At 39.6% G+C, this 24,884-nt stretch overlaps 1 protein-coding gene across 4 annotated transcripts in view; it reads left to right on the top strand.

Moving 5' to 3' along the window:
* The window catches only part of LOC135419770 (collagen alpha-1(XV) chain-like), a 126,292-nt gene that overhangs the window by 85,045 nt on the left and 16,363 nt on the right, over window positions 1-24,884 (top strand). For all 4 annotated transcript variants that reach the window (XM_064666583.1, XM_064666575.1, XM_064666604.1 and 1 more), the window contains 11 exons: window positions 5,821-5,886; window positions 7,714-7,749; window positions 10,190-10,252; window positions 12,235-12,312; window positions 12,432-12,467; window positions 18,213-18,266; window positions 18,347-18,406; window positions 20,109-20,177; window positions 20,543-20,584; window positions 22,912-22,957; window positions 24,002-24,091. In XM_064666583.1, coding sequence (XP_064522653.1) covers window positions 5,821-5,886; window positions 7,714-7,749; window positions 10,190-10,252; window positions 12,235-12,312; window positions 12,432-12,467; window positions 18,213-18,266; window positions 18,347-18,406; window positions 20,109-20,177; window positions 20,543-20,584; window positions 22,912-22,957; window positions 24,002-24,091 — 640 coding nt within the window. The remainder of the gene's footprint in view (window positions 1-5,820; window positions 5,887-7,713; window positions 7,750-10,189; window positions 10,253-12,234; window positions 12,313-12,431; window positions 12,468-18,212; window positions 18,267-18,346; window positions 18,407-20,108; window positions 20,178-20,542; window positions 20,585-22,911; window positions 22,958-24,001; window positions 24,092-24,884) is intronic.

The following is a 24,884-nucleotide window of genomic DNA, read 5'->3' as shown; positions in this document are numbered from 1 at the left end:
AATCAACATAGAAATACAAAACTGTGAATGTTTAACTAAGCAAAGTGCTCAAGACACAGCAGTATGTAGGGGAGAGAAGTGTTTTCTGACAGTTGTCCGCTATACAAACGAGAGCACTGATTCCGTTGTGGAAGCAAGAGCCAAAAGCACCAGAGGATACAATACTAGCAGCTCATAAAAACTCTCCAGTATCCTTTAGATGCACGTACATTTTCAGTTAGTTTTGCTTTGTGGATATCAGCCTCTGCAAAGCAATACTATTAGCAGTAATGAAGGCTAGAGATTAGGATGAACCCCATTTCAAGCTGACAACAAAAATCCTTGTAGGTGGCTTGATGTGACATTAAGATCTGGAGAAACTGTGAGTGATTGCAGGAAACTTCACCTCTGAGAGGTGGAGGTGCCTGAAACAGCCAGACTTGTCCACAGGAATGCATAGAAGGGCAGTAAGAAGCAATTTCTGATTGCAAGAAGGGAAAGTGTCCGGCTGAGATATCTGTATTAGGGGGAGTTTGGCTCCAACATTATCATAAAGCTGAACTGCACATAACCTTTTTTTGACTGAAATAACTAGGCTTTCACTCAGGTTTCTGCTACTGAGAACAAATATAGTATCCCATAGGCCACATCACCAGTCCCAAAAAAATTGTTGTCTTTATTAAGTTTACTGGGATTCCATGCAGAATCTCAGGATCTTGGATCCTGAGTTGTAGATGAGCAGAATTCAGGATACATTTCCGTGTAGATTCACGGAAATGTTAGCTGTGTGAAGATCATCTAGTTTGAAGTCCTGCTCAAAATGGGACTGTCACCAGCTCTACACTTTATCCAAGCTTTATCCAAACGTTTCTGTTGGAGTTTCTAGGGAATTCCTCAATAGCTGTGATAGAAATGCTCATGCAAACTTCATGTTCTTTCTCACAGCCCTGCCACAGTGCCACTGTGGGGCCTTAATTCTTATCAGTGATTAAACAGCTCTGTTTGCAGTAATTATAAACCTCAGTGTGTTGCTCCTTAGTTCATTTATACTTGAAAAAAACACTGTGAGAGCCTCAGAGGGAGGAGAAAATGTATATGAAATGTAAAAAATATTGCTGAAGCTGACATAGCAAACTAATGACACTAGTTTGCTGGAGGCTGCACGGCTCCCTAACACATGATAGTCACAGTCCACACATCTATCTAGTGTATAGCTATGTCTGAAGAAACCTAGCGTGCATCCTGAAGAAACCTAGTGTGCATCCTGTGAATTCTCCTGAACTACTGTATGAACTACCTTTACCACACATTACAGAAATGTATAGAACCTGATAGAAGTTGTATTGCATTAGGTGTATTACAAATCCATACAGAAGCCCATTTCCTTCTCTAAAGGCTTTGGATTTTTAGAAGTAAGCTCTCTTAAAAAATAGGGAGCATAATATGCCTTCATATACCTGTAGCAAACAGGTGTTCTGGGGAGTTACAGCAAGAGTCTAATATGCTTCAGATCCTTTGTATTGTTAATCATATGATTTCTCTGGGGACTTGCTGTACTGGATTTTGATACAGTTAACTAAACAAGTGTGGAAGTATATGTCACTATGTATGACATTGAATTCTACCTACCTCACAAATGTTTGTGTAAGAGCAGGACATTTTATACATTTGCTGAGATAGAAGGTTAAATTTTCCAAGTGCGTTTTGTTGGCTGAGTCTCTCATCTTTCATAGTTTGCTTCAGATACAGAAAGAACTTTTGCAAGTAGACCTATCAATGGCAGTTGGAATTGCAGAACTAAAATAAATACCAGTGCCAGCTGTTGTAATGTGGATATTGGCTTGATGTGGGGTAGAGCAGCAGAGATCAATTCAGCGATTTAAGTGAACCATGGGGCAGTTAGAGAGATCGCTCCCCAGGTCAGGGTCATTTAGCCCATTCATTTAACCATTGTATAACCAAGGACAATAGTTCTCAAGCTACGGAATTCCAGTGGACTGCTCTATCAGAGTTGGAAGGATGTTTTCTTAGAAAGGGCTGTGTGGCCACAACTAAACAGATTCTATGCTTCTTGACCAAAATAAAAGCAGTAAAGCACTTTCAGTATTGTTGAAATATTAAGACCTGATGTGGACAGCTGTGGCTCAGGGCCAGGCCTCCCCAGCATCTGGCCAATAGCACATCGACTGAACTGCACTGAAAAGTGGACCTTGTTTTCCTCCTCATTTAACTTGATCCCTATGTGAACTGAGGGGATTTGGCCTTCAGGAACCACTTCTAACACAGTAAAAATACATGGTAAGATAGAACTGAGGTCTGTAGTGTAACCTATCCATTTCCAGGCTTCTGCAGTACCCACCAGCACTGTGGGTCTCAGGGGGCTTCCCATCCTTGCTGCCTTCTCCTGTGACTGGTCAGGAAGTCTGCTCTGACCTGTCCTGTTTAAAAAGTGTCCCTCTGTTTGCTGCTCTTCAATATTCCAAAACACTAAAATCGGTATTTCTCATCCTTTATTGGCTATTTCACTCTTTTAGAGCATAGTCTCTGATACTCAGTGCATTTTCATGAATGGATAACCAGAAAACCATATTAATTGTTGCTATGATTTTATCACAGAAATGTAGTTGGGCGTAGTACAGAAGTAATTTCAAACAGAGAAATGTTATTTGATTTAAATTTCAAACTTTTAAACATATATATTTGGCTGCCATTATTCATCCATAGAAACAAAAGTCCTGGAGAAAGTCCTGAATAAAGGTTAATGTTAAGTGTGTAAAGTAAAAGTCAAAATATTTTGTTCCCTGTGTTCTTTCTGTAATTCTAATTAGGCCATATTCATGTCATTTGGATACAAAGCTGAAGGTTTACTTAGAACCCAAGCCAGACAATCATCCTAAAACATAACAGTGATGAAAATATTAAAACAAGGTTCTCCTTACTTTTTAGTCTTCACTTTCTGAACTAATTTGATATGTTGAAGAGTTATATTGCTGGATTGTTGATATTAAAGCTATTTTCACACCCAAACCCAAAGATAAATAACTCTACACCTGGAGGAGGTGGTGAAGAGTACAATCTTTTTCTCTAATCATCACTCTTGAACCCTTTGTTTTCAAATCTTCTTCAGCATTATGTACAGTTTCTGACTTCCAACCACAATTTCCATTTGCAGATCAACTCTGTTTATAAAATATACAATGTGCCTGATCCCAAGCTCAGCAAAGTCTTTGGGATTCTTTCCACTGACTTCAGTATAGTTTGGATTGAGCCCAAAAACAATGAATACTGAGTAATTCCACAATGAAAAGACAGCGTAAACCCAGGGCTCCTGGATTTCTGCCACCAGTTGTAGATAAAGCAGAATGATTGCAGCAGCAGGACTCTTTTATTAATGTCATTAATGTCGCAGCCCATGTCCTGTTCCCTTTCTGGGCAATATACAACTGGAAATAGAGTGGGACCAACATCACCACACTACCCCTGAAGCAATGTAGCAGAGCTCATGCAGGCTGGGAGATGGATTGCTGCATGCAGGATTTAAACTGCCTTTTTATTTGACAATTTTCCAGTGGTTTTTGTAGAACATGAGGACAGGGAGTGGGAAGCAGCACCCACTAAAATTTACAAGCTTTAGCTGCATGAATCATGCCAATATGACCTTAAAGCACAGAAAGTTGACTGTACACTGCCATGCTCACATAAGATAGGATAGGATAACTTAGAATAGGATAGGATAGGATAGGATAGCATAGCATAGCATAGCATAGCATAAGATGTGTGATGTGGCCAAGCAGGTCTGTCCTCTTTTGTGTCCTGCTTCACACACCAGATTAGAAAAATAGTATTCAGACTCATAAGAATATTGGAAGTGATCTCTGGTCAAACCTCTTATTCAAAGCAGGGTAGCTTTAAACTCAGTTCCTGGATACTGTATTCATAACAAATGTTGGAAAAGATTGTGATCTGATAGCATTGATCTGCACATGGTAACAGGCAGAAAAAGAGGCATTCAGATTTCACAATACCTCAGTGACAATATGTTTATTCATGTGCTAAGTAAATCCCTGGCACCTGAAGGCATGCCCTGCCTTGGCCTTGTGAAATTCAGATTTTCACTGCATGGAATGGGAATATAGCACTTCATACAGAACCTTATATAGAATTAACGGCATGGCTTGCCTGTTAAGCAAATGCACAAGTTGAAGCTTCCAAGAAGATTCAGCATGTACTTCTGAATCCAAAACTAGGATAAGTGTCCAATGGGACTGTTGGAGTGAAAGAAATTAAACAAAGGACAAAGACACTAAGGACATCTTTTCACCTAGAACATTTATGTGACATCAGCACTTACATATTGTCAGTCTTGAATTGTACTGTAAGACCATATGATATAACATTGGGAACACCTATTTAAACCAGAACAGTAGCTATCTGAAACCAAAATGAAAACCTAATCATAATATCAGGACAAGAATCTGATAGGGAGCAGCCAACATGGATTTACTAATGGCAGTTCATTCCTGATTAAAATCTTTGCTTCTCTGTGGACAAGGGATGGGCACTGGAATTTTCCTGGAATTTGTAGACCCACATTCTCCCACAGTCTTGCTATAACCAAACAGATGGCATATGAAGTCAATAAGAGGATGATAAAACACATGGAAAATTGTCTAATTGATGGACTCAGAGAGTTGTGATTGGCATTCATAAGACTGCTTCTGAGTACTGTGTCCAGCTGCGAGATCCCCAGCACAAGAAAGATACTGACATAATGGAGCAAGCCCATGCAGGGCTGCCAAGATGTTCAGGGGACCGGAGTGCAGACAGAACTGGGTCTGCTCACCCTGGTGAACAGCAGGCTGAGGAGAGGCTTTGCTGCTGTCCTCAATTACCTAATCAGAAGACACAGAGAAGATGGAAGCAGCCTGTTCTCAGAGGTGTAATATTATAAGATGTAACAGACCCAAGTTGGAACAAGGGAAATTCCAAGTGAAAACTTTTTTACCCTGATGATGATCAAATACCGGAACTGATTGCCCAGAAGAATTGTGGAATCTCCATCCTTAGAGGTGTTCAGGATTTAACTAGACAAGGCCTTGAGTGACCTGATCCATTCAGACCTGCATTGAAGAGTATTGGACCAGAGCTCCAAAAGTCCCTGTCCACCTTCATTATTATGATACTGTGATGGAATTATGCAGAAATCCTGGGCTGATGCTGAGCTCACTAATTCCAGGATAGGAATAATAGCATTGCTATTATACTGCTCTGTTCAGGGATCTTGAAACTCAGAGCTGATTAGCATAGGTGCTGCTCCACATCCAAGTGACTATACTGTTTGGGGGATCCAAGCTAGTTTCAGACGCAGTAGTGTGATCAGAGCTTACTTAGGAATCACTGCATGGCACTGCATGGTGTGATGCAGACATGCCAGAATATAATTATAGCTTCAATTCTACAACAGAATGAGTTTGGTCAGGCTGATTCATTCTTAGAATGCCAGTGACATATTGGAATATAAAATCTTCATTTCGATCTCTATCTTGCTGAGGAGAAGTGACTTCAGGCTGCAATATTTGGTGTCATAGCTTTCAAATTAAAAATGAGAGTTAATTAAATTTTCAAAAGCATTCTGAGATCCTTACTGAAGAAATGTAAAACAAACTCTATGTTTTGTTATTCCCAATGTATAACAAAATTAGAAGTAGAGAGCCCTCACTGTAGCCTTATTTATGGTTTTTTTCCATAGTTATAAAAAGATAATTTTCTGTACATTTCTAAAAATGTATGTGCCTTAGATAATCAATTTGAAATAACCTCTTTTTTAATCCCTTTTTTTAGTTACTACTCAATGACACAAATGGAATGTTTAATTTTACTGTAATTAAAGGACTGCTTGGGCCTCCAGTGAGTATACACTGCTTTGTTAAATTTTCAGATTTGCTCTATCTTCAGTGTCTCCTTTTAAGTATCAACTAGAGATGAGTTTCCTGTGCTTTCAGATTGTGTTCCTGCTAACCTCAGCACTAAACTCTGTAGAAGTAGTTTAGGGCAGAACTGAATTCTGTGTGAAAAAATTACTTTTACACATTTGTGTGAAATAAAAAAATTGGCTTATCTCTGATTCTGAGCTATATGCTCAGTATTACAGAAATGTATAACTGTTCAAAAAACAGGGACCAAGATTTCGATAGCATTTGTCCCATTTTTTTCGCTTCTTGTTTTTCAAGTCACAAAATGTTGGGATGGAAGTATTTTGGTCATTTCTGCTTGAGACTGCAACTAGCAATGCTAGGCTCCTGTGTATGACTTTAGTCTCACAGCAATTATAGCTGGGATGAAAAACTGGGAATTTTGTGAGATAAAAGAGATGTGATGATCAGGTTCTGTTTTGCAGCTAGCTCCAAAATAGTTCAGTCAAATATTTGAAATTCTGAATGCTTTTTGGTAATGATTTCAGGTTCCTAGGACTGGATCCAAATAGAAATCTACCTTTTCCAAGCTGTGGAGTCTATTCAAACTTGCCCAAAAGTGTTGCACTTCGCAAAATCTTAACCCCCACAAATTAAGGAAATTCCTTCACAGCTAGTTTCATTTGTGGACATTGTGTATTTTATTTTATCTTTTTTTCTTGTTTGTGAGCACAGTTGTCTCTGTCATATTCAATCCCTGATGAAATAAGGAAAGCCAGAATGTGCATAGCCAATAGCAGAATTTTACTCAACATAGCCAAAGTCTGAAAAAAAAAATATATCTTATTAATACATCTGTCCCCAAACAAATATTTACTAAGTCTGTCATTGAACAGGAAAGAAGGGCATTAGCTCCAACGACAGCATGTAACCTTCATCTGCTAGTCTAGCATGGCTCTTTCCCACTTGTTACACTATAGAACAACTTCATGTTATTGTAGCTGCATCCAGCTGCGCTTATGGTAAAACTGTTTTCATGGAAGATGTGTTTCCTAACTGATTCTCCTAATCCCTGGACATAATAGGATGGCAGGATAGTATGGGCCCTCTTTCGTGAGCTCTGTTACTACAGGTAATTGCCATTCAACTACAGCAGAAATGTGTGGATTTGTAATAGCTGTTAGAGTCACATCCCTAAAGAGTGTGACAAAAAGAAGCGGGTCCTGCAGCTTAAAGCACAGTTGCAATGGGAAAGGTTTGAACCTCAGCCTCTGAGCTCACCAGAGTCAGGAAAGAGGTGCAGGCTCATAGTGGGTAGTGTAATAGAAATCCTGCTATTCTAGATCTAGATCTGAACTAGAACTGAAGTGTCTCTCTGCAGTTATCACAGCAGGACAATATGCCCAGTACAGATCCCAATCCATGTTTCTATTCACAGTCTATTACACACTCTATTTTTTATCCACAGACATCCAGGAGAAAAATGGCAACTGTGGGCAGGCTATTGTGGTCTCTGTGCTGGCATCTGGAAAAGATTCAAAGAAGGCTGAATTATGATTGCATGCCTTTCATATCTGGAAACTGTCACCTTTTTTTCAGCCTTTTCTGAATCGCTGCTTCTTCAGTTTTTGAACATAAATGCTAAGTTAGAAGCATAGAGCATAGCAGAGCATTCACAACTTTACCATTGACTGAAGGAAGTTGTTAATTCAGTTGCAGATGAGTTGATATTCACAAATCACACAATATATAAAAAACACATATTCTGTTTTGCAAGTCTGTAATACATGTTTGTAAAGGTGTGGAGGTTTTGATTTTGCAGGGGCCAGATGGAAAGCCAGGTCTACCAGGATTTCCTGTGAGTATTAATTTCCTTGGATTTAAGTTTTTTTCAATTTAGTTTAATATTTTTAAAAATTTGTATTGTACACAATTTGCACAAAGTCTAGTAAATTTTCATATGGGAGATGGCAGGTCTTTGTGGAATTGCCAGCTTTGGTACAAATTTACTCTGTTGGAAATGAAGTATACTCTGATATGCTTATCTCAATGTCAGTTCTGTAGTTTAAATCGAGATGTAATTGAAGAAAAATTACTACCTAAGGAAAGACCTATGCAATAAAGGAGAAACAAATGGAGCAAATGGACTTCTAAAAGTTATCTTTGTATGTATATGTAATTGTGTTATTATTTAGGCTTTTTTTTGTTACCACTACAGAATACAGTAAAGACCTATGAGACATACACGTTTTATTTTATACTTTAGGAAACATTTATGATGTTTTTACAATAATGTGCCAGGGCTACCATGTAAGAATTGCACAACCATAGTATCAAAAGATGCCTTATTCTATGCTACCTACCTGTTCTGTTCAGACTGCCACACCATGCAAACATATAAAAACATCTTCATAAATGACTTGGATGCAGGACTTGAAGGGATGCTAACTAAGTTTGCAGATGATAAACAATTGGGGGGAGCAGTTGACTCCCTCAAAGACATGGAGGTCCTGCAGAAAGACCTCAACAAATTAGAGGACTGGGCAATCACCAGTCACTTGAAGTTCAACAAGGGAAAGCGTCCAGTTGTGTACTTGGGATGGGGCAACGCTGGATATACATACAGACTGGGGAATGAGATGCTAGAAAACAGTGCTGCGGAAAGAGTCCTGGGGATCCTGGTTGATGGCAAGCTGAATATGAGTCAGCAGTGCCCTGGCAGCCAGGAGGGCCAACCCTGTCCTGGGTAGCATCAGGCAAAGCATCGCCAGCCAGTTGAGGGAGGGGATTGTCTCATTCTGCTCTGCACTGGTGCGGCCTCACCTTGAATATTGTGGCAATTTTGGGTGCCACCATATGAGAAAGATATTAAGCTATTGGAGAGTGTCCAAAGGAGGGCAATGAAGATGGTGAAGGGTCTAGAGGGGAAGCCATACAAGGAATAGCTGAGGTCACTTGGTCTGTTCAGCCTAGAGAAGAGGAGATAGGGGAGACCTCATTGCAATCTACAACTTCCACATGACAGGAAGAGGAGTGGCAGGCACTGATCTCTACTCTCTGGTGACCAGTGACAGGACTTGGGGAATGGCATGAAGCTGTGTCAGGGGAGGTTTAGGTTGGATATTACGAAAAAGGTTTTCACCCAGAGGATGGTTGGGTGCTGGAACAGGCTCCACAAGGAAGTGGTCATAGCACCAAGCCTGACAGATTTCAAGAACATTTGGACAATGCTCTCAGGAACATGGTATCATTCTTGGGGTGTCCTTTGCAGGGCCAGGAACTGGACTTTAATGATCGTTGTAGGTCCCATCCAACTCAGTATATTCTATGATTCTGTGATTATTTAGCTTATAACTTCAGATACTATTGATCATACTATTGTATTCGTATTCTATGTAACATGATGGAATTATTTTCCCTTGTTATGATTTTTTTACAGTTCAGAGCATGCATAGGATCTAAGGATTCTTTGTCTTTTGCCTGAGAATAACTAAGTAGAAAACTGGGAAAGCTGACAAAAGATGTTTACAAAATGCTGGCAAATTTTCCAAAATTCTACACAAGGTTGTTTATTGAGTCCTGGGTGTTGTGGTCTGCATAGGAAACCAAAGAAAGAAGGAAAAAACTTCTTAAAAATACTTCTCATTTGAAAAAGAGCTGATACCATTTAGAAAGTGGTATAACAAATTCATGGTTTCTCTGTTATTTATGGAATCATGTAGAAATCGTGTAGACTTGAGTTTAGTTCTTGGTGGGTTAAAAAAAATTGCTTCTGAATGCACTTACAATGGCAGATTGTAAAGCACAATTTAATCTGAGTGGAATGCTTTCACCATGAACAGATAAAGAAATTATCTTGTTTTCAAATAGATAACCTCTATTTCAGATATTTTTTTTTTTTAACATACTGTTAAAAATATAGTTTCAGAAATTCTGTTGAATATCAGTCTGGCTGAAAGATCATGGAGGGCGAGAATAGAGTATGGAGGAAATAGAGAATTTTGCATAGAATTTCCACTGTTATTAATGTTTGCATATTTCCCTTTGTGAATCTGTGTATCATCTACACTGTGATAAACATCAGAGATTTTTCATTTTGTTCTTTCTAACAGATTCTCCCTATGTGATACTTGGTTTAGGGAATAATATGATTCAAAGAGCAATTTAGTCCTATAAGAATTCTTAGATTGCAACCAGAGTGATTTAAGTTCCAGTTTACCAATTATTGAAAATTACATGGCCTAGCTCCATATCCTCAGCAGATATCACTCTGGATTTATGTGCTTGTTTTTGCATAGGGCCCTCGGGGACCAAAGGGTGATACCGGTTTGCCTGGATCACAAGGACCCAAAGGACAACAGGTATAAGAACATGCACAGGGAAAAGTACATGCCGGGAAATGTTTTAGATGGCAAATACTTAGTGACATTAAAAGTTTAATGATTCTAACTTTAGTAGGGATTGTGATGTTAATAAATTCATGTGAAAAATTTACTAGGTGGAAATTGAAAGTGCTAAACAACATCCCTTGATATAATTCCACCAGGAGCTAATGTTCCTGCCCCCACGCTGAAATTCTGGAGTGCAGTGTGCACTTATCAATTAAGTTTGCATAAACTTAAACATGAAGTGACCTCTTCTTGCCAGCTGATTGCTGTGTTGACACTCTGGGATCCTATTCAAAAGGCCAAATAAAAAAAGATTGATCTTTTCCTCCTCCTTTGCCTACAGAATGAAGGCTGCAGTTTTCAATTCCCAAAGAACGTGTAAGACTTGGAGAGCTCTCTTTTTAGGATCCTTTCTCTTATTTCTTCATAAAAAGTGTGTATTTTATAGCATTCCTGGGATGTTACTAAAGGCCGACTCTTCTAGTTTGTAAATATTGCAGCTGTTCTGGTTTTCTTCCCCTTCTCATCCATCTGCAGGAAGCAGGGTAGAGATACATCTAATATCTTGGGGATAAAAAAATAAAAACAAAAACACTTTCAGCTTATTCTTTCTAAGTAGCTGACCACACTTTCTCACAAGGAAGACTTAGAAATGGTTAACTGTGGTTAGAAATGGGATTGTAGATGAAAAGCATCTTCGTTATTCAGAAGGAAACATCTCAGGCCACAAATACCAGCCCATTTTTGTCTAAGGTTTCCTGTTCTTTTACAGAGTGCGTAAAATGATCAAGCTTAACCTTGAAACTGGTTGTATGGGTTTTGGTTTGGTTTGTGGGGATTTTTACTTTCATTTTTTAGTTGGCTCTTTTTTTTGGCTTCTACTGTCCACACTGGTAAGAACTCAAAACTTTGAAGCCATTATATTTTGTATCCACCAAAGACATAATGATGTATCTGAGGCTGTTTTTGAGGCATGAACACCAGATTATGCTCAAGACTGATGAAGGTGGAAACCACAATGAAGCTGTACAGACACTAGGAGCATTTTACTTTAAAGATCATGAAATTCAATTATCAGGTCAATAAAATCTCATTGAAGATAAAGTCAGTGAAGCCAACCAAGCCTTAGGGAGACTCCAAGATATCCAAAGTATCTTCAAAGAGACTTCGAAGACACCAAAGATTTAAGAACCTGTGAGAGGAACTGAGTTATAGCACTTACAGCTCAATGAAAGCGCTATAACCTGGACTGTCATTTTAATCACCAATGCAAGTGTTAATTTCAAGCCAGATTTCTTCCATGACATCTTGGGAAAGGTGTTGTACCAAGATACCCGAGTTAGGAAGAGGAAAGTTATAGATGAAGATCCAGAGTGGGAACTATATGCTAGCACCAAGAAGTGATAATTCTTGGTTGTGGAAGTGGAATGCAGAGGGTCACAATTTGAATGCTGGGAATTGGTCTTCATTAAAGTCAATGAAACTGCATCTTGCCAGGCATATAGAGAGAATGATTCATGCTTTTGTGATAGTAAAATCAGGACATTTACTGTTCTATCAAGATTTTACATTTCCAGCAGGATTTGCTGACCATTGTCTAAGCTGATGGTAGATAAGAAGACACCAGTAGCCTGTTTTGCCTTTTGCAGAGATCTTTTGTGAACGCACCATGTTTCACATAGTTACTCTATGGAGAGTAATTTAAAGTCTTTTTAAAAAAATATGTACTTATTCATCTCAGGGTGATATTTTTAGTGTACTTTATTATGTTTTAAGAAAGATCATCCCTTTTCTCCCCCAGAATCCATCTTTACCCTACTCACACTGATATAACTTTATTTTTTATATTACAGTATGACTAATCTGTCATGCTTCAGACAGCAGTGATGCTGTTTTGACTTCTTCTGATTCACTGAGAACTGCTTTGTAAACAGTAATTACTTTGATAATTGCAGGGTGAAAAGGGAGAACCAGGAGCTATCATTGCTGCTGATGGATCTTTAACTGAATTAATAGGAAGAAAAGGAGAGAAGGTGAGCTAATACTGTGAGATGTTCCTCCAGAATGTTTGGTGACCTTGTTACCACCCACCTCTGCTAGACATTGTAGGAATTCTCCTTGTCATTTCTCTCTGTGTGTCTGTTCTCAACAGGGTGAAGCTGGAGTGGTGGGACCGGCGGGACCAATGGTAAGACGACTCCAAAGATGAGTGGCGCTTGTTTTTTTTAATTTTGATTTGGTTTTACAGATATTAGTGAGTGTAAAGGTAGTTTGGTTTTGCTTTTCATTCCTTCTGAGAAGGGATGATATGGAGTATTCCTGCTTCAGGGTGATCAGTGTTGTGATAAACAAAGTCTTGTTTCTATGTTTTTGAATAGGAGTTTATTATATGGTAAAAGCAAGCAGCCGGCTTGGTGACAGAAATGGGGACAAATTTCCCAAATCTGCACACACACTACAGTGTACATTTGGCATTTATCTTAGCTACTTCATGTATATTAATTATATTATATACATATACATTTTACAGGTTTTTTGCTAAGCATTTAATATATGGGTTTTCTTACAGCTAAAGCTAAATGGTTATCTCTACAACCGGTCCTAATTCATGCGTTCTTGGACCAACAGGAGCCTAAAAGATTTAAAGTTCTACCATATTTTATTCTTAGAATAGTAGGGAGGTTTTAGGGCCGTTTGACCCTGTAAGGGTCTGTTTTATTTCTTTATGGGGGTGTAATTAAGTTTTACAATCCGTTTGTTTTATTTTGATGTAATCACCCATTTGTTTCACGAATCACAATTATTTATTTATCACAAATGTCCTTCAGAAAAGAATGTGGTCATTACATGTGTGGTGCTGCAAACTACTGACTTGATGCAGAGTTTAAATTCTGGTAGCATGAATGTATCTGTTACTATCTAAACAGACAGCGAAATATCATCAGAGCTAGAACCTTACAGAACTTATGACTGAGTGAACTGGGTTTGTTTAGCCCTGAAATAAAAGACTGAGAGGAGCTCTAATTGCTCCCTGCTGCAGCATGAAAGGAAATTATAGAACAAAGTCAGGTCCTTCTCAGAGGTGGACAGGAAAAAGACAAGTAACAAAAATCACAAGTTCCAGCAAAGAAAATTTCAATTAAAGAAAAAAATGCACAGTAAAAGTGGTTAAACACAGAAATAGGTGCCCAGAGAGAAAGTGGATTGTGGAACAAGGTGCTGAGCGGCACGACTTAAAAGTTTGTCTTACTTTGAGCAAAAGGTTGTGCTAGAGGATCTCTAAGGGTCCTTTTCTATCTAAATTATTCTGTTTCTATGATTTACATTAAAACAACTCACTGTGTCAGCTCGATTTCTATTGGTGTCAATAATTTGCAAGTGCCTTGGATTCTGAGAAAGCTGCATTTCAGACAGTAGAGTCAGACCATATACCAAAATCAGGATTTAGAGGCCTTCTTTCATGTATTTGGTCTGATACTTTTTGACTGGACTCAGAATGTTGTGTGAAAGCACAAGAAATGAGTTATAAAATAAGAATAATTGCCAAGACTCAGGGCACCAATTTCTTTTAGTCTAGTATTCCAAAGACCAAGGATATCCAGTGTTTCTTTGCTTCTGTTTTTGATGTAGCCTGGTTGCTGTTGTGCCTAAGTAAATGTTAGTAGGTGTTGACACTTCTGCACACCATGGTGTGTAGGAGATTTTGACATCAGTTTCTGTAGTCTTTAAAAGGGGCTAACTAGATGTGCTAAGTAACAGCTTTCTTAATTGCTGCGTATCAGAATACCTAAGGGGGTGTCGTGGTTTGAGAGCCCCAAAGGCCAATTCTCAAGTCCAAGCCGCCCCTCCCACAACTCAGAGCAGTGTGAAATGGGTTTTCCAGACACAAACACGAGACTCAGTATGGGGGGAAAGGGAATTATATTACAAACACTGTACAAATAAATATTGTAATACATCATATACAATCTTAACTATCTCTCCTATAATAAATCAGTATTTACAATGGATCAATCTCTTCCCCCTTCAGTAAAAGTCCAGAAGGGAAAAGGAAGGATCCTTTCCACTTTCAGAGCAGCAGCCTCTCTAGGGCAGCAGTCTCTCTTCCTCCATGCAGCAGCTGTAGCTGGATCTCTTTTCATTACACACGAGGGGGGTCTCCAAGCCTCTCTTGGCCCTTTGACTCCAAGCGAGGGTCTTTCTCTTCCGTGGGCTGTGTTCACTGGGACAAAGGTCGCTTCACCACGTCATATCAACGAAGTGCAGAAGCCTTCGTGATGGTCTCTATCCTCAGGGGCTTCAAACTGCCTTGCAGAGCTCCCGTGCTCTGTCAGGCTGCTAGCTTAGCAGCAACAGCGGGAGGGCGAGGCCCTCCTCCGCATTCCATTCTGGCCATCCTGGTCCAGCTTTCCAGGACGCCTGAGCTTCTCAGCTCTTCTCTGTCTCTCTGGTGCATGTTGTACTTCGAGACTCCTCTCAAGTGGGAGTCCACCACCCCTCCTCTCTAGGAGGGGTCTCCAAGGAGTTTTGGGGAGTTGGTTTCAGTTCTTACCTAAACTCTCTCTCTCTGTAGAGCTTAGTCCTGCTCTGTCTCCATCAGACATTTTTCTGTGTCTCTCTTCCTTGGCTGCAATGCCGGCTTTGCTGCTTCTTCAGTTCTTATCTCTTCTGGCTCTCTGCCACAGCTCTCCAGTCAGTGCTGTTTCTGCCGCTGCTCTGTCTGCCCACTCACGGTGGAGAAAACTCCTTCAGCTTTCTAGCTACAGATACTTAGCCCAGTCTAACACTGCTCCAAGTCCCTGTAGCCCCCCAGCCGGGGGCTGGGGGGGCCATAGCCTCCAACGGGGCTCCTGCCCCTTCTCCTCGTGGCTTTAGAACATGGCCACCTCTCCAGCTACAACTACAACATCACCTTCTTTTCCAGTCTTGTTGTTGATATGTTTATATTTTGCAGGAACGCTCATTGGCTCAACCCCAAGGGTCACCACCCCCTGGGGGTTACCATTTTTTTAACTTCAGGGGGCTATCCTGATTTACAAGAAAGGGAGTTGCTTTTCTCCTCCTTGTATGACTGCAAAATGAGTCAATCCTTTCACCTTGACACAGAATAGTTTTTAGTGGAATTGAACTTCAGAGATGATCTAGTCCACATCACTGCCTAAAGGAGTCTGTTTAACTCTGGAACTGGCCAAGTGGAGTTTTCAACAAATCTTAGGATAGAAATCTCACAATCTCTCTGGGCAGCACATTCCAGTATTTGACAACCTTCAGGGTAAAAGAAGTTTTTCCTTGGATTTATTTGGAATTTCTCATGTTCTGGCTGGTGTTCGTTGCCTCTCGTTCTATTGCTGTGCATCCTATAGACATGTCCTTTTCCTGTGAGCCCCAAACTCTGTGTTTACATCTCCTTTTGTACTGCCACGAGATGTTTCATACAGTTCAGCAAGCAGACAAGGCCGTTCAGAGGAAGTTCTTGCCAGCACTGATGCAAATGATTACACTGCAGGAAAATTTTGCACACAGTACCTGTCTCAAGGCTTTGCTTAGCCAATTACTCTTCTTAGTGCAGAACTCCAGCTTGATTATCACTGCTAACAGGGTGATAAATTTTGGTGTTGGCCCATAGAAAAAAATCCCTTTGTTCTTCATGTGAGTCCTGTGCAGAAAAAATATACAGACTTCAGAGTGCTGGGCCAGAGACTCCAAGGCATAACTTATCAAAGGTTTTAGTACAATGGTTCTGTTCCACTTTGCACAACACAAGACTCTTTTTAAGGCCCAAGAACAGCTTTGAGGTATCTGGGGACTCTTGCTTGTTCCTCTCTGCTGTTAGACCAAAATGAACTCATAGACAAGTTTCCAGAATTTAAAAACAAATCCCTACTTATTGCTCCCCTCCTTTTCGAGACTTCAGCTGGACAGAAGAGAGGATGACAGAAGCCGGAAGCACAGAGTGCTATGGAGAAGTAGTAGTTTGGTAGATGAGAACGAGGGATAGTCAGGAGGTCAGTACCATCATTAACAAAAGCAGAAGAGACAGACTGAATCCAACCTCCTGCGACAGGAGAAATTAAAATCTTTTACCTGCTGGATTATGCTGTTCCCTGTCAGTGAAGCAGATGATTGCACATTATTGAAGAAGAACCCTTAGTAAGAACCTCAGTCTGCCCAAATCGGCTCTCTGTTGGAAATGAAATTTTCTTTTCTGGTAAGCATTCTCCTGTGACTTCCTCACTTCCTTCTTTCACTTCTAGCTGGCCACTGTCTCAGGGAGTCACTAACATCTGCCAGGACTGGGCTGGCACTTTGAGAGAGAAAATAGTAAAAGTGGCCTCAACATAGCCAACTTTCATATTGTTAGTGTTTATTTGAAGTCTCGGTTAAAGCACAAGATCAGACACTTCTCTTTATTTGAACTAAAAAAGAAGTCTGTTTCTAATCTTCACTGCTGACTGAAGTTCAGATTTGCATATTCTTTAAGGGTTCAAGTACCAGAGAGTGAAATAGAAAAATGCCTTATAACATTTTGGATTTTTTTTTCCAAACCTTATTATTGGATGTGGTAGCATGGAAAGGTGAGTTGAATCATTTCAAAAGCTTGGGGGCACAATATTGAAGTTCACATCTGCCAGAGTCCACCAGCAATCTCTTGCCTGATTTAGACAGAGGCATTAGCCCTGATCATATGGGCATAAATTACCTTCAAACAGGAAATGAAATAGAAGATTAATAAAGGTTGTACCATCTTCAAACAATTTCAGCTGACATTAGTGAACTTTAAATTCTGATTACAATGGGGATGTTATGGATCAATGTGTTCATATGTTAACCATTTATGAATTTCAAGTCTAATCCAGTACTCAGTTTTGGCAGAATAAAAATTGCAACAATTAATCCATGAATTTCAGTTTTATGCTAAGACAAATTGTCTCATCATAATCAGATAAATTTTTCTGAATGTATAGATCACTTTTCAATGAAATGATATTACATGAAGGATTAAACACATCAATTGTCACCTATAAGTAGTATCTGTGTGAGATCTATAAATAGATTATTTAACAAATAATGCAAGAAGGAGTATCTCTTAGCATTTCACCAGACCAAAAAAAAGGAAATGAAACCATAAATGCTGAAACATATATAAAGAGATTGTCTAGACCCTTGTGGTTTTGTTAACTTTCAGGAAGCTGACAGCAGTTGAAAGTTTGTAAACCCTCAGATTTACTGCTTCTTGTTGATCACTTGCTGGCTGCCTAGAAGCTGCATGCTTGCAAATATTCAGTCATAGACCATCCACAGTCCTGAACTACTTTTCCCAGGAACCCTGCTTGTTCTCACTTTTTGCAGTCACTTGTATTACTTCGTGAGGCCTGATGAGTCAGTCACTCCTGTCTAAAGAAGGAGCTGTTCTGTTTCAGCTGTCAGCCCCCTGAATCCATGTACCCAGGCTGGCAAGAGGCATGTAGAAGCCTGGCACTTCTACATGCCTGGCCTGTATGAATTCGGAGGCTGATCTGCAGACATTTCCTCACAGGGCCTAATTAAAAAATAATTAGAAAAAAAAAAGGAAAAAAAAAAAGAAAAAAGGAGATACACAAAGCATACATCTCTAACTTCCTTTTTTCTACTGACTGATGCATTTAATTTTTCTTTGATACGTGGTGACTCAGTTTCAAATTGCATACCCTACAAAGGGGTCTGAGAGCCCCAAAAGATAGGCAATCTTTTCCAAACCAGAGCTGACTGTTATATGCAGTCCTCAACTTCTGGGATCACTCAGCAGAGCAAGCAGAGAGGACATTCTGTGCATTCTCTGCAGGCGGTCACTGATTTATTTTTAACACAGATGTAAAACTATGCCTCTTATTTGAAATAATCAAATATATGTCAACAGTATGATCTGTAATCACCTTTTTTTTTTTTTGTCCAGGGACCAATAGGACCTACTGGACCCAAAGGAGAACTTGGTTTCCCGGGTCGTCCAGTATGTATTATGTTCTCAAGTGGAATAAAGATAGATGAGTTTGCTTCTGACACATACTAAACTACTTCTACTTATTTCAGGGCCGTCCAGGACTGAATGGACTGAGAGGTGTGAAAGGTGATCGAGGTGAAGCATTTAATGTAAGTTCTTATATGTTGCAATTAGTTGGAAAAAAGACCTGTTAAAATCTGAAGTCCGATTTATATTAATTCCTTTCAATTGATGATGGGACTAAAAACCTGAAATTATCTAGGAATCATTATATGTTTCTGTTACTTTTCCTACCTAGCAGCAATCATTGAAAAGTCAACTTCTGGGTCCATCTGGACAGTTCTTGCAGATATATATATACATATATATGCAATATATATATTTATATATATCAAGGACTTCATGATCCAGGCCACCAGTATGACCACTCATAGTGTGAAAATACTGCCGTAGGCTCTTAGCTATCCAGCACGGGTACAAACAGCACTTGAGCATATCATAGTGAAGTGATATTTACTTTACTAACAAGGAGATACTCGCTAATACCTACTACCTGTTTTAGTTACCATATACATGTATCCAAAATAATGACCTCTGCATAGAGGATAGTATATCCATGCTCACCTACAACCTGTAATTATGGAATGACAGGTGGTGAACCAAGCTCCTGGTGCTGCAAGTCTGGAGACTGGACCACACAACAACTAACACTGCTGAGTATAAGCAATAGGTTTCACAATGGCAGAGTAATTTGTGTGGTTGTTCTGATGTTATGGGGCAATCTGAGCTAGAAAAATGGGTACCCATACTACAGCAGCTGCTAATGATATTTCATCTGCATCAGAAATAATGCTGAAAGAAAAGACAAAGGAATTTTACTGTGTTAGCATAGAATCAGTGTAGCTGTATTTCAGTAGAACACTTTTTTTAAATGAATTCTGTTGTATGAAGCCTCTAGTTCTACTTTGTTCAAAAGAAAAAAATATATGGCCCACAAAGTACAAAGCACAAGCATCTTGTCTATCTGGACAATAAATAGGAGTGAGATTATATTGCTTTGTTTGAGTAACTGGGAGACTGAGAATTCGTAAGCATCTAAGTATCTTCACAGAAAAAAAAGACCAGGCACTGAAGGTTGCTTATACCTCTAGAAAAAGTTATAAATAGAAATTTAGTTGCTGGAAGGTGAAAACAGACAAATTAGACAAATTCTAATAGGAAGAAAATGACGAAAAAGGTGACTACCCATCAGCAGAAAATATTAAAGTAGATTTTACATTCCTTCACATCTTCAAACAATAATAAAGTTCATTTTCTGGATTGTCTGCTTTAACCAAACAAAAACTCTTTTAGCAAGTACAACTAGGTGAAGTACATCAGGCTGACAAGTTAAAGCAAATAAGCAAACAAAACAGGCTACATGTTCTATTAGTCCTTCCTGGAGTGCTCAGGGAAGATAAAATCTGATGGATCTCTAATTATTGATGAGATGACACATGTCAGCTCACAGAAAGTTACATTGATGTGGACTGAAAGATGAACATGGTATTGTGTTTTCAAATGACACAGTTAAGAGTTGACATACATTTTTTTTTTAAAGAGCAGTCATGCCTCCAGTCTAGCAGGGTTCCTTGGAGGTGCTAATTATCAACATACTTATCTGACTAGCACCTGAAAATATATGAATCCTAGCAGTCTTGAGAATCCTAGATCACTGTAGAATACCTGATTTTCCTTGGATGAGAGATCCACTGTCTTTAATTGAGTTTCAATTTTATAGTGCTTTGGGGTTTCCAGTTTGGGGTTAGGTTTGATTTTTTTTATCTTCCTTCTTTCACTTTCTCTTACCAGGGCCCTCCTGGCTTGCCTGGACCCCCAGGGCCCCCTGGACCTCCAGGACGTATACTTTATATCAAAGGAGTAAGTACAACTGGAGAGCAGTGACTGGTCTATCTCTGTAGCAGAAATGTGCTGCCCTAGTAGCAGTTTGCAAAGGGAAATATCAAAACTTGTTTCGGGCAACACAGTTTACAGTGGGTGACCTTGCTTGTGTGCAGAGAAAAAAGTTTCATAATCTAAGCCACTGTCATGAAAAGGTTTTGCCCTCCCCCACCCCCCCAAAGAGAGACCTGATGACAGACCTGGCAGCAAGCTGGGCTCTCTGCTAGGGAGGTGCTGATTTTGTTTCCAGGTTTTGTCCATCATCTCTATTAGATCTATATAGTATGTTACCTGCTGTATTATACCTGTGCTCATGAAAATAATTTTCCTCCTGTTTTCAATAGACAGTTTTCCCAGTCCCTCCCAGACCTCATTGCAAAATGCCAGTAAGTCACACACAGAATCTGCTCTTAGCAGAATGCATGGCCATGACAGAATGTAACCAAAGCAACTATACACCTAAACATGGCAGCTTTGCAGCTTTTCTCCCCCTGCCTTCTGCTTTGCACCAGGGATGTGTTTTACCTGTTCCTCAAGATAATGGATTTTCAAGTGTTTAGATAGTCAAACTTATCCATATGTGAAATATATAACAGAACTACAAACACTATACTCTTTTGCTTAAAGCACTTTGATTACTTCATTGTTCTAACACTTTTAATGCCTTTCAAAGCTTGTGTTTCCATGGTCTAAGAGCTGCTTTGTGGAGCTGAATGTGTATGCATACAGGTACACATATTTTTTGGTTGTATATATAAATACTGTCCCCATAACAACAAATGTTGTTATGTCTTTAGCCATTTTCATTTCCCTGTCCAAAATAAGATTTATTACATATTTCATTGTGGCCTGAAAGATGCATCAGAAAAGAAAGGTCATGTTCTTTATTTGATCCTCAAATGCAGTCTATTCACATATAAACATTTATTATCTCGAGAAAGGCAGCAGGTGAAGCTCTGCCCCTGCTTTCCAAAGGGAATGACAAAGCCTTCATTACCTTCAAAGGACCTGCAATTTCACACATAGTGTGAAAATAAAGGGGAAAGGTTTCATATTTTCAGAACACCCTGGTGCAATTTTTGTTTAATAAATCATGGAAATTGTACCCTACAATGAATGGTGAACAGAGTTCAGTCCTGAAACTACTTTCCCTAGGGTAAGATCATACTGTTAAGCTGTAGGTTAGGTGCTTGGAAAAGATTCTGTCTTTGAGAGCCTGTACAGTGTAATGTGCAGAATGGCTATTCTACTTTTCTGTTAAACAGTATATCTCAAAATAATACTGTACCCCCTCCTCCAATTTCCACTCCAGTTCCTTTTCACTTATTTTAGAGAAACACCCCTTGACTTACACTATACTAGATGCATTGATATTCATCATCACCCTAACCTTATTGCTGAAGAAAGATGTATCTCAACTTGTGAACTTTCTCTTAATTAATGATAAATAGTCATTACTCTATGCTAATTTGCTATTTCTGCAGTTTTGGCCTACCACCTCCAAGCACAATTTTTTTACCTCTTTGAATTCCTCCGTTAAATCTTCTCATTCCCACTGTATGACATTCTTGTATGTTAATCACATAATGTCCATCATCACATATGTATCTGTAAGCCTCACCTCTGAAACCTGACTGGATGAGACCTTGAACAACCTGATGTACATGATCTTCTTTTGGACTAGACAATCTCCAGAGATGCCTTTCAACTTCAACTCTCCTATGATTCTCTGTGGAATGATTCAAAGGAAACAAGCCTGTTTTATCTGAATTACAGATAATAATAAAAAGCCACCTTTCAGGAAGGTTACAATTGGTGAATAATAGCAGTCACTTTTATGTGCACAAGTAATAGAAATGTGTACTTATAAACATCTCTTCGTGCACTTGAGTATGCTAGATAGATTTATCCTACATTTGTGAATAATCTCCTAAACCTATCCGAGTTTATAGATAAGAAGTCTGCTGTTCATGCCTACATAAATGAATGTCGATACAGAACTACAGACTGAACCCCACCAGTTTTCCTCATGGGAACTGAACTTCTGAAGTTAATGGAGCTATCCATGTGAGTAAGACTTCTACGAGCTAATACAGCAGGATTTGCGAGATGCAGCAACTTCATTTTTTTCATACACTTGCTTAGAATAATGTAAATAGTACTACCTAGTACTAAGATTTCCAAGTACTCTGCCACATTTTAATTCTTGCACTGTCCCTATTTTGAAGACAGGCAGCAGAGGTAAGTAGCATGCCCACTGTTACAGGTAGCTGGTGTCAGAAGAGGATAGACTAGAATAGCTTCTGCCTCCCAGTTGTGGTCTCAATGCATCTGGAGCATAGGTTAACATCAGACATAACATAGCCCTGATCTGATGAAAAAATTGCAAACACAATCTGTTATCCTAAAGTCAAAAATCAAATCCTGCTTTCAAATACAGTGGTGTAAATTCAGAATTGTTCTTGGAGACTGAGTTTTCTGATGCTTCACTGGCACAGCTGAGAGTAGGATTTGCTGATGTCTCCAAAATGCATGTTTTGCTGAAAGCATGTTGCATGTTAAAGAGCACACCATCCTCATAAAAACTTGATCAGCTAGTGCTCAGACCTTGTCAAACTGGAGATAATCCCAGAGTGTTATAATATTCACTATCATGGAAATATACTTCCATTGCTTAATGTGTATGGATATTAATAGATTTATTTTTCTGCAGGTGAGCACTCCCTACCCTGGAAATCAAGAACCTCTTAATGAACATGGTGAGTAATTCTTGTAAATTGTATTTTAAATTACATGGTGAGTAAACCTTGGCTTAAATAAGCTCTTTTTGTTTGTTTCTGTTTTTCATGGTTAAGTGCTTTTTGCTTTTTCTGGGCTATTTCATAACTGGATTTCTGGGAAGGGAAGGGAGGGGAGGGGAGGGGAGGGGAGGGGAGGGGAGGGGAGGGGAGGGGAGGGGAGGGGAGGGGAGGGGAGGGGAGGGGAGGGGAGGGGAGGGGAGGGAAGGGAAGGGAAGGGAAGGGAAGGGAAGGGAAGGGAAGGGAAGGGAAGGGAAGGGAAGGGAAGGGAAGGGAAGGGAAGGGAAGGGAAGGGAAGGGAAGGGAAGGGAAGGGAAGGGAAGGGAAGGGAAGGGAAGGGAAGGGAAGGGAAGGGAAGGGAAGGGAAGGGAAGGGAAGGGAAGGGAAGGGAAGGGAAGGGAAGGGAAGGGAAGGGAAGGGAAGGGTTTTCTTTCTTTTTCTTGTGAAACTGTAAGATCATATCTTGGTCCAGTCTCAACATGAGCCTAGGACTGCGCCTGTGAGAAAGATTTATAAATCTTGAGAAGTGCAGCACAGTTCCTGCAAGATCTAATTTTAGAGGTTCTCTGTCGGAGGACTATGATTCTGTGCAGCTATATTATCATTTATTGGTTTGGTTTGTAGTCTGGACATAGTAGAAGATGTGGGATGTAACATGCAGTCATAACTCAAGAACTGTTTCTGCACTTGCTGCAGTGAAATTCACAAATGCAATAAGAACAAGTTTGTTCAGAGGGTCTTAGGCTAGGTGGTTGGGGAAAGGAGAGTAACAGATCTACTTCTAAGAGAGAAGCTGTCTTGCACTTGTTGGGGTTGATAAGAGAGGAAAATTGGGCAGCCATTCAATGATCATGAGAAGAGTGAGACAAGCTAATCATATAAGGGCAGGAGCCATGTGCCCCACATGTATGGAAAAGTCTGCTGTCACTTTCAGTGGTTTGGTTGTCACTGCTATAGTCTCTGCTGTTTGCAAGTTCTCATGAATTTGTGATGCTTTTATGGCAGGTGCTAAAGCAAACAGGGATTCCTGGGGACTGCACAGTTCAGCACCCTTGAAAGGAGAAAAGGGAGACAGAGGTGCTCCAGGACCACCAGGTATCCAAAATTCTAAACAGAAAGTAAGAAAATTTTCTCTTCTGTGCTGGCTTATCCACCATGAACATCTGTTCCTTTCCAGGTTCTGTATTGAATGTAAATTAATGTATCACAAGTATTTTTGCCTATACCTGATGATTTCAGGTGCTTCATAGGAGAGAATTATGAGATGGTTATTCTTATAATCTTACTGTAAAACTGCAGCTAGTGAAGGTTGGCAAAAATAACACAAGAATTCTGGTTAGACAGAAGACTAATTCACCTTTCAGCTAAAATAACAGAGGTTTATTCATTTGTTTGCCGACCAAATCCAATAGATTAGCTAGCTTCTATGTTTTTCAAGTTCAAGCATGTTAACTAAGACCAATACTGTTGCTGCTCTAAAAATATTCCTGTTTGGTTCTTGCTTATTGATGTAGTTGCTAAAATATCTTTCATACAAACCAGTTGTCTAGGTCTCACAAATGTCCACATAATCATTGACAGGGAAAATTCACAAGCCAGAAGTTGCATTATAGAAGTACAGGAATCTTTTTAAAAACCTTTTTTGAGATGCAGGTGGCAGAAACTCTTTCCACTACAATATCTGTTGAGTTTCAGCAACCAGAAACCTTTCTGATCTGTCATATTTGTCCATGCCGTGGATTTATTTTTAATTCTTACAAAATGTCTCCTCTCCAACCTTACAAACAGGGTCTGTTAGCTGAGACCATGCAAACATATGAGGCCAGCACAAAAAGTCGGTAAATGGCTGGCTGTGCTTTATTTAGCTACTTCATATAGAGGCAGGTGT

The sequence above is a fragment of the Pseudopipra pipra genome, chromosome 1 (genome assembly GCF_036250125.1).
Source record: "Pseudopipra pipra isolate bDixPip1 chromosome 1, bDixPip1.hap1, whole genome shotgun sequence".
In the NCBI taxonomy this organism is placed as follows: Eukaryota; Metazoa; Chordata; class Aves; order Passeriformes; family Pipridae; genus Pseudopipra; species Pseudopipra pipra.
Note: the sequence above shows the minus strand (reverse complement) of the source record. Positions and strands in the feature narration are given on the sequence as shown.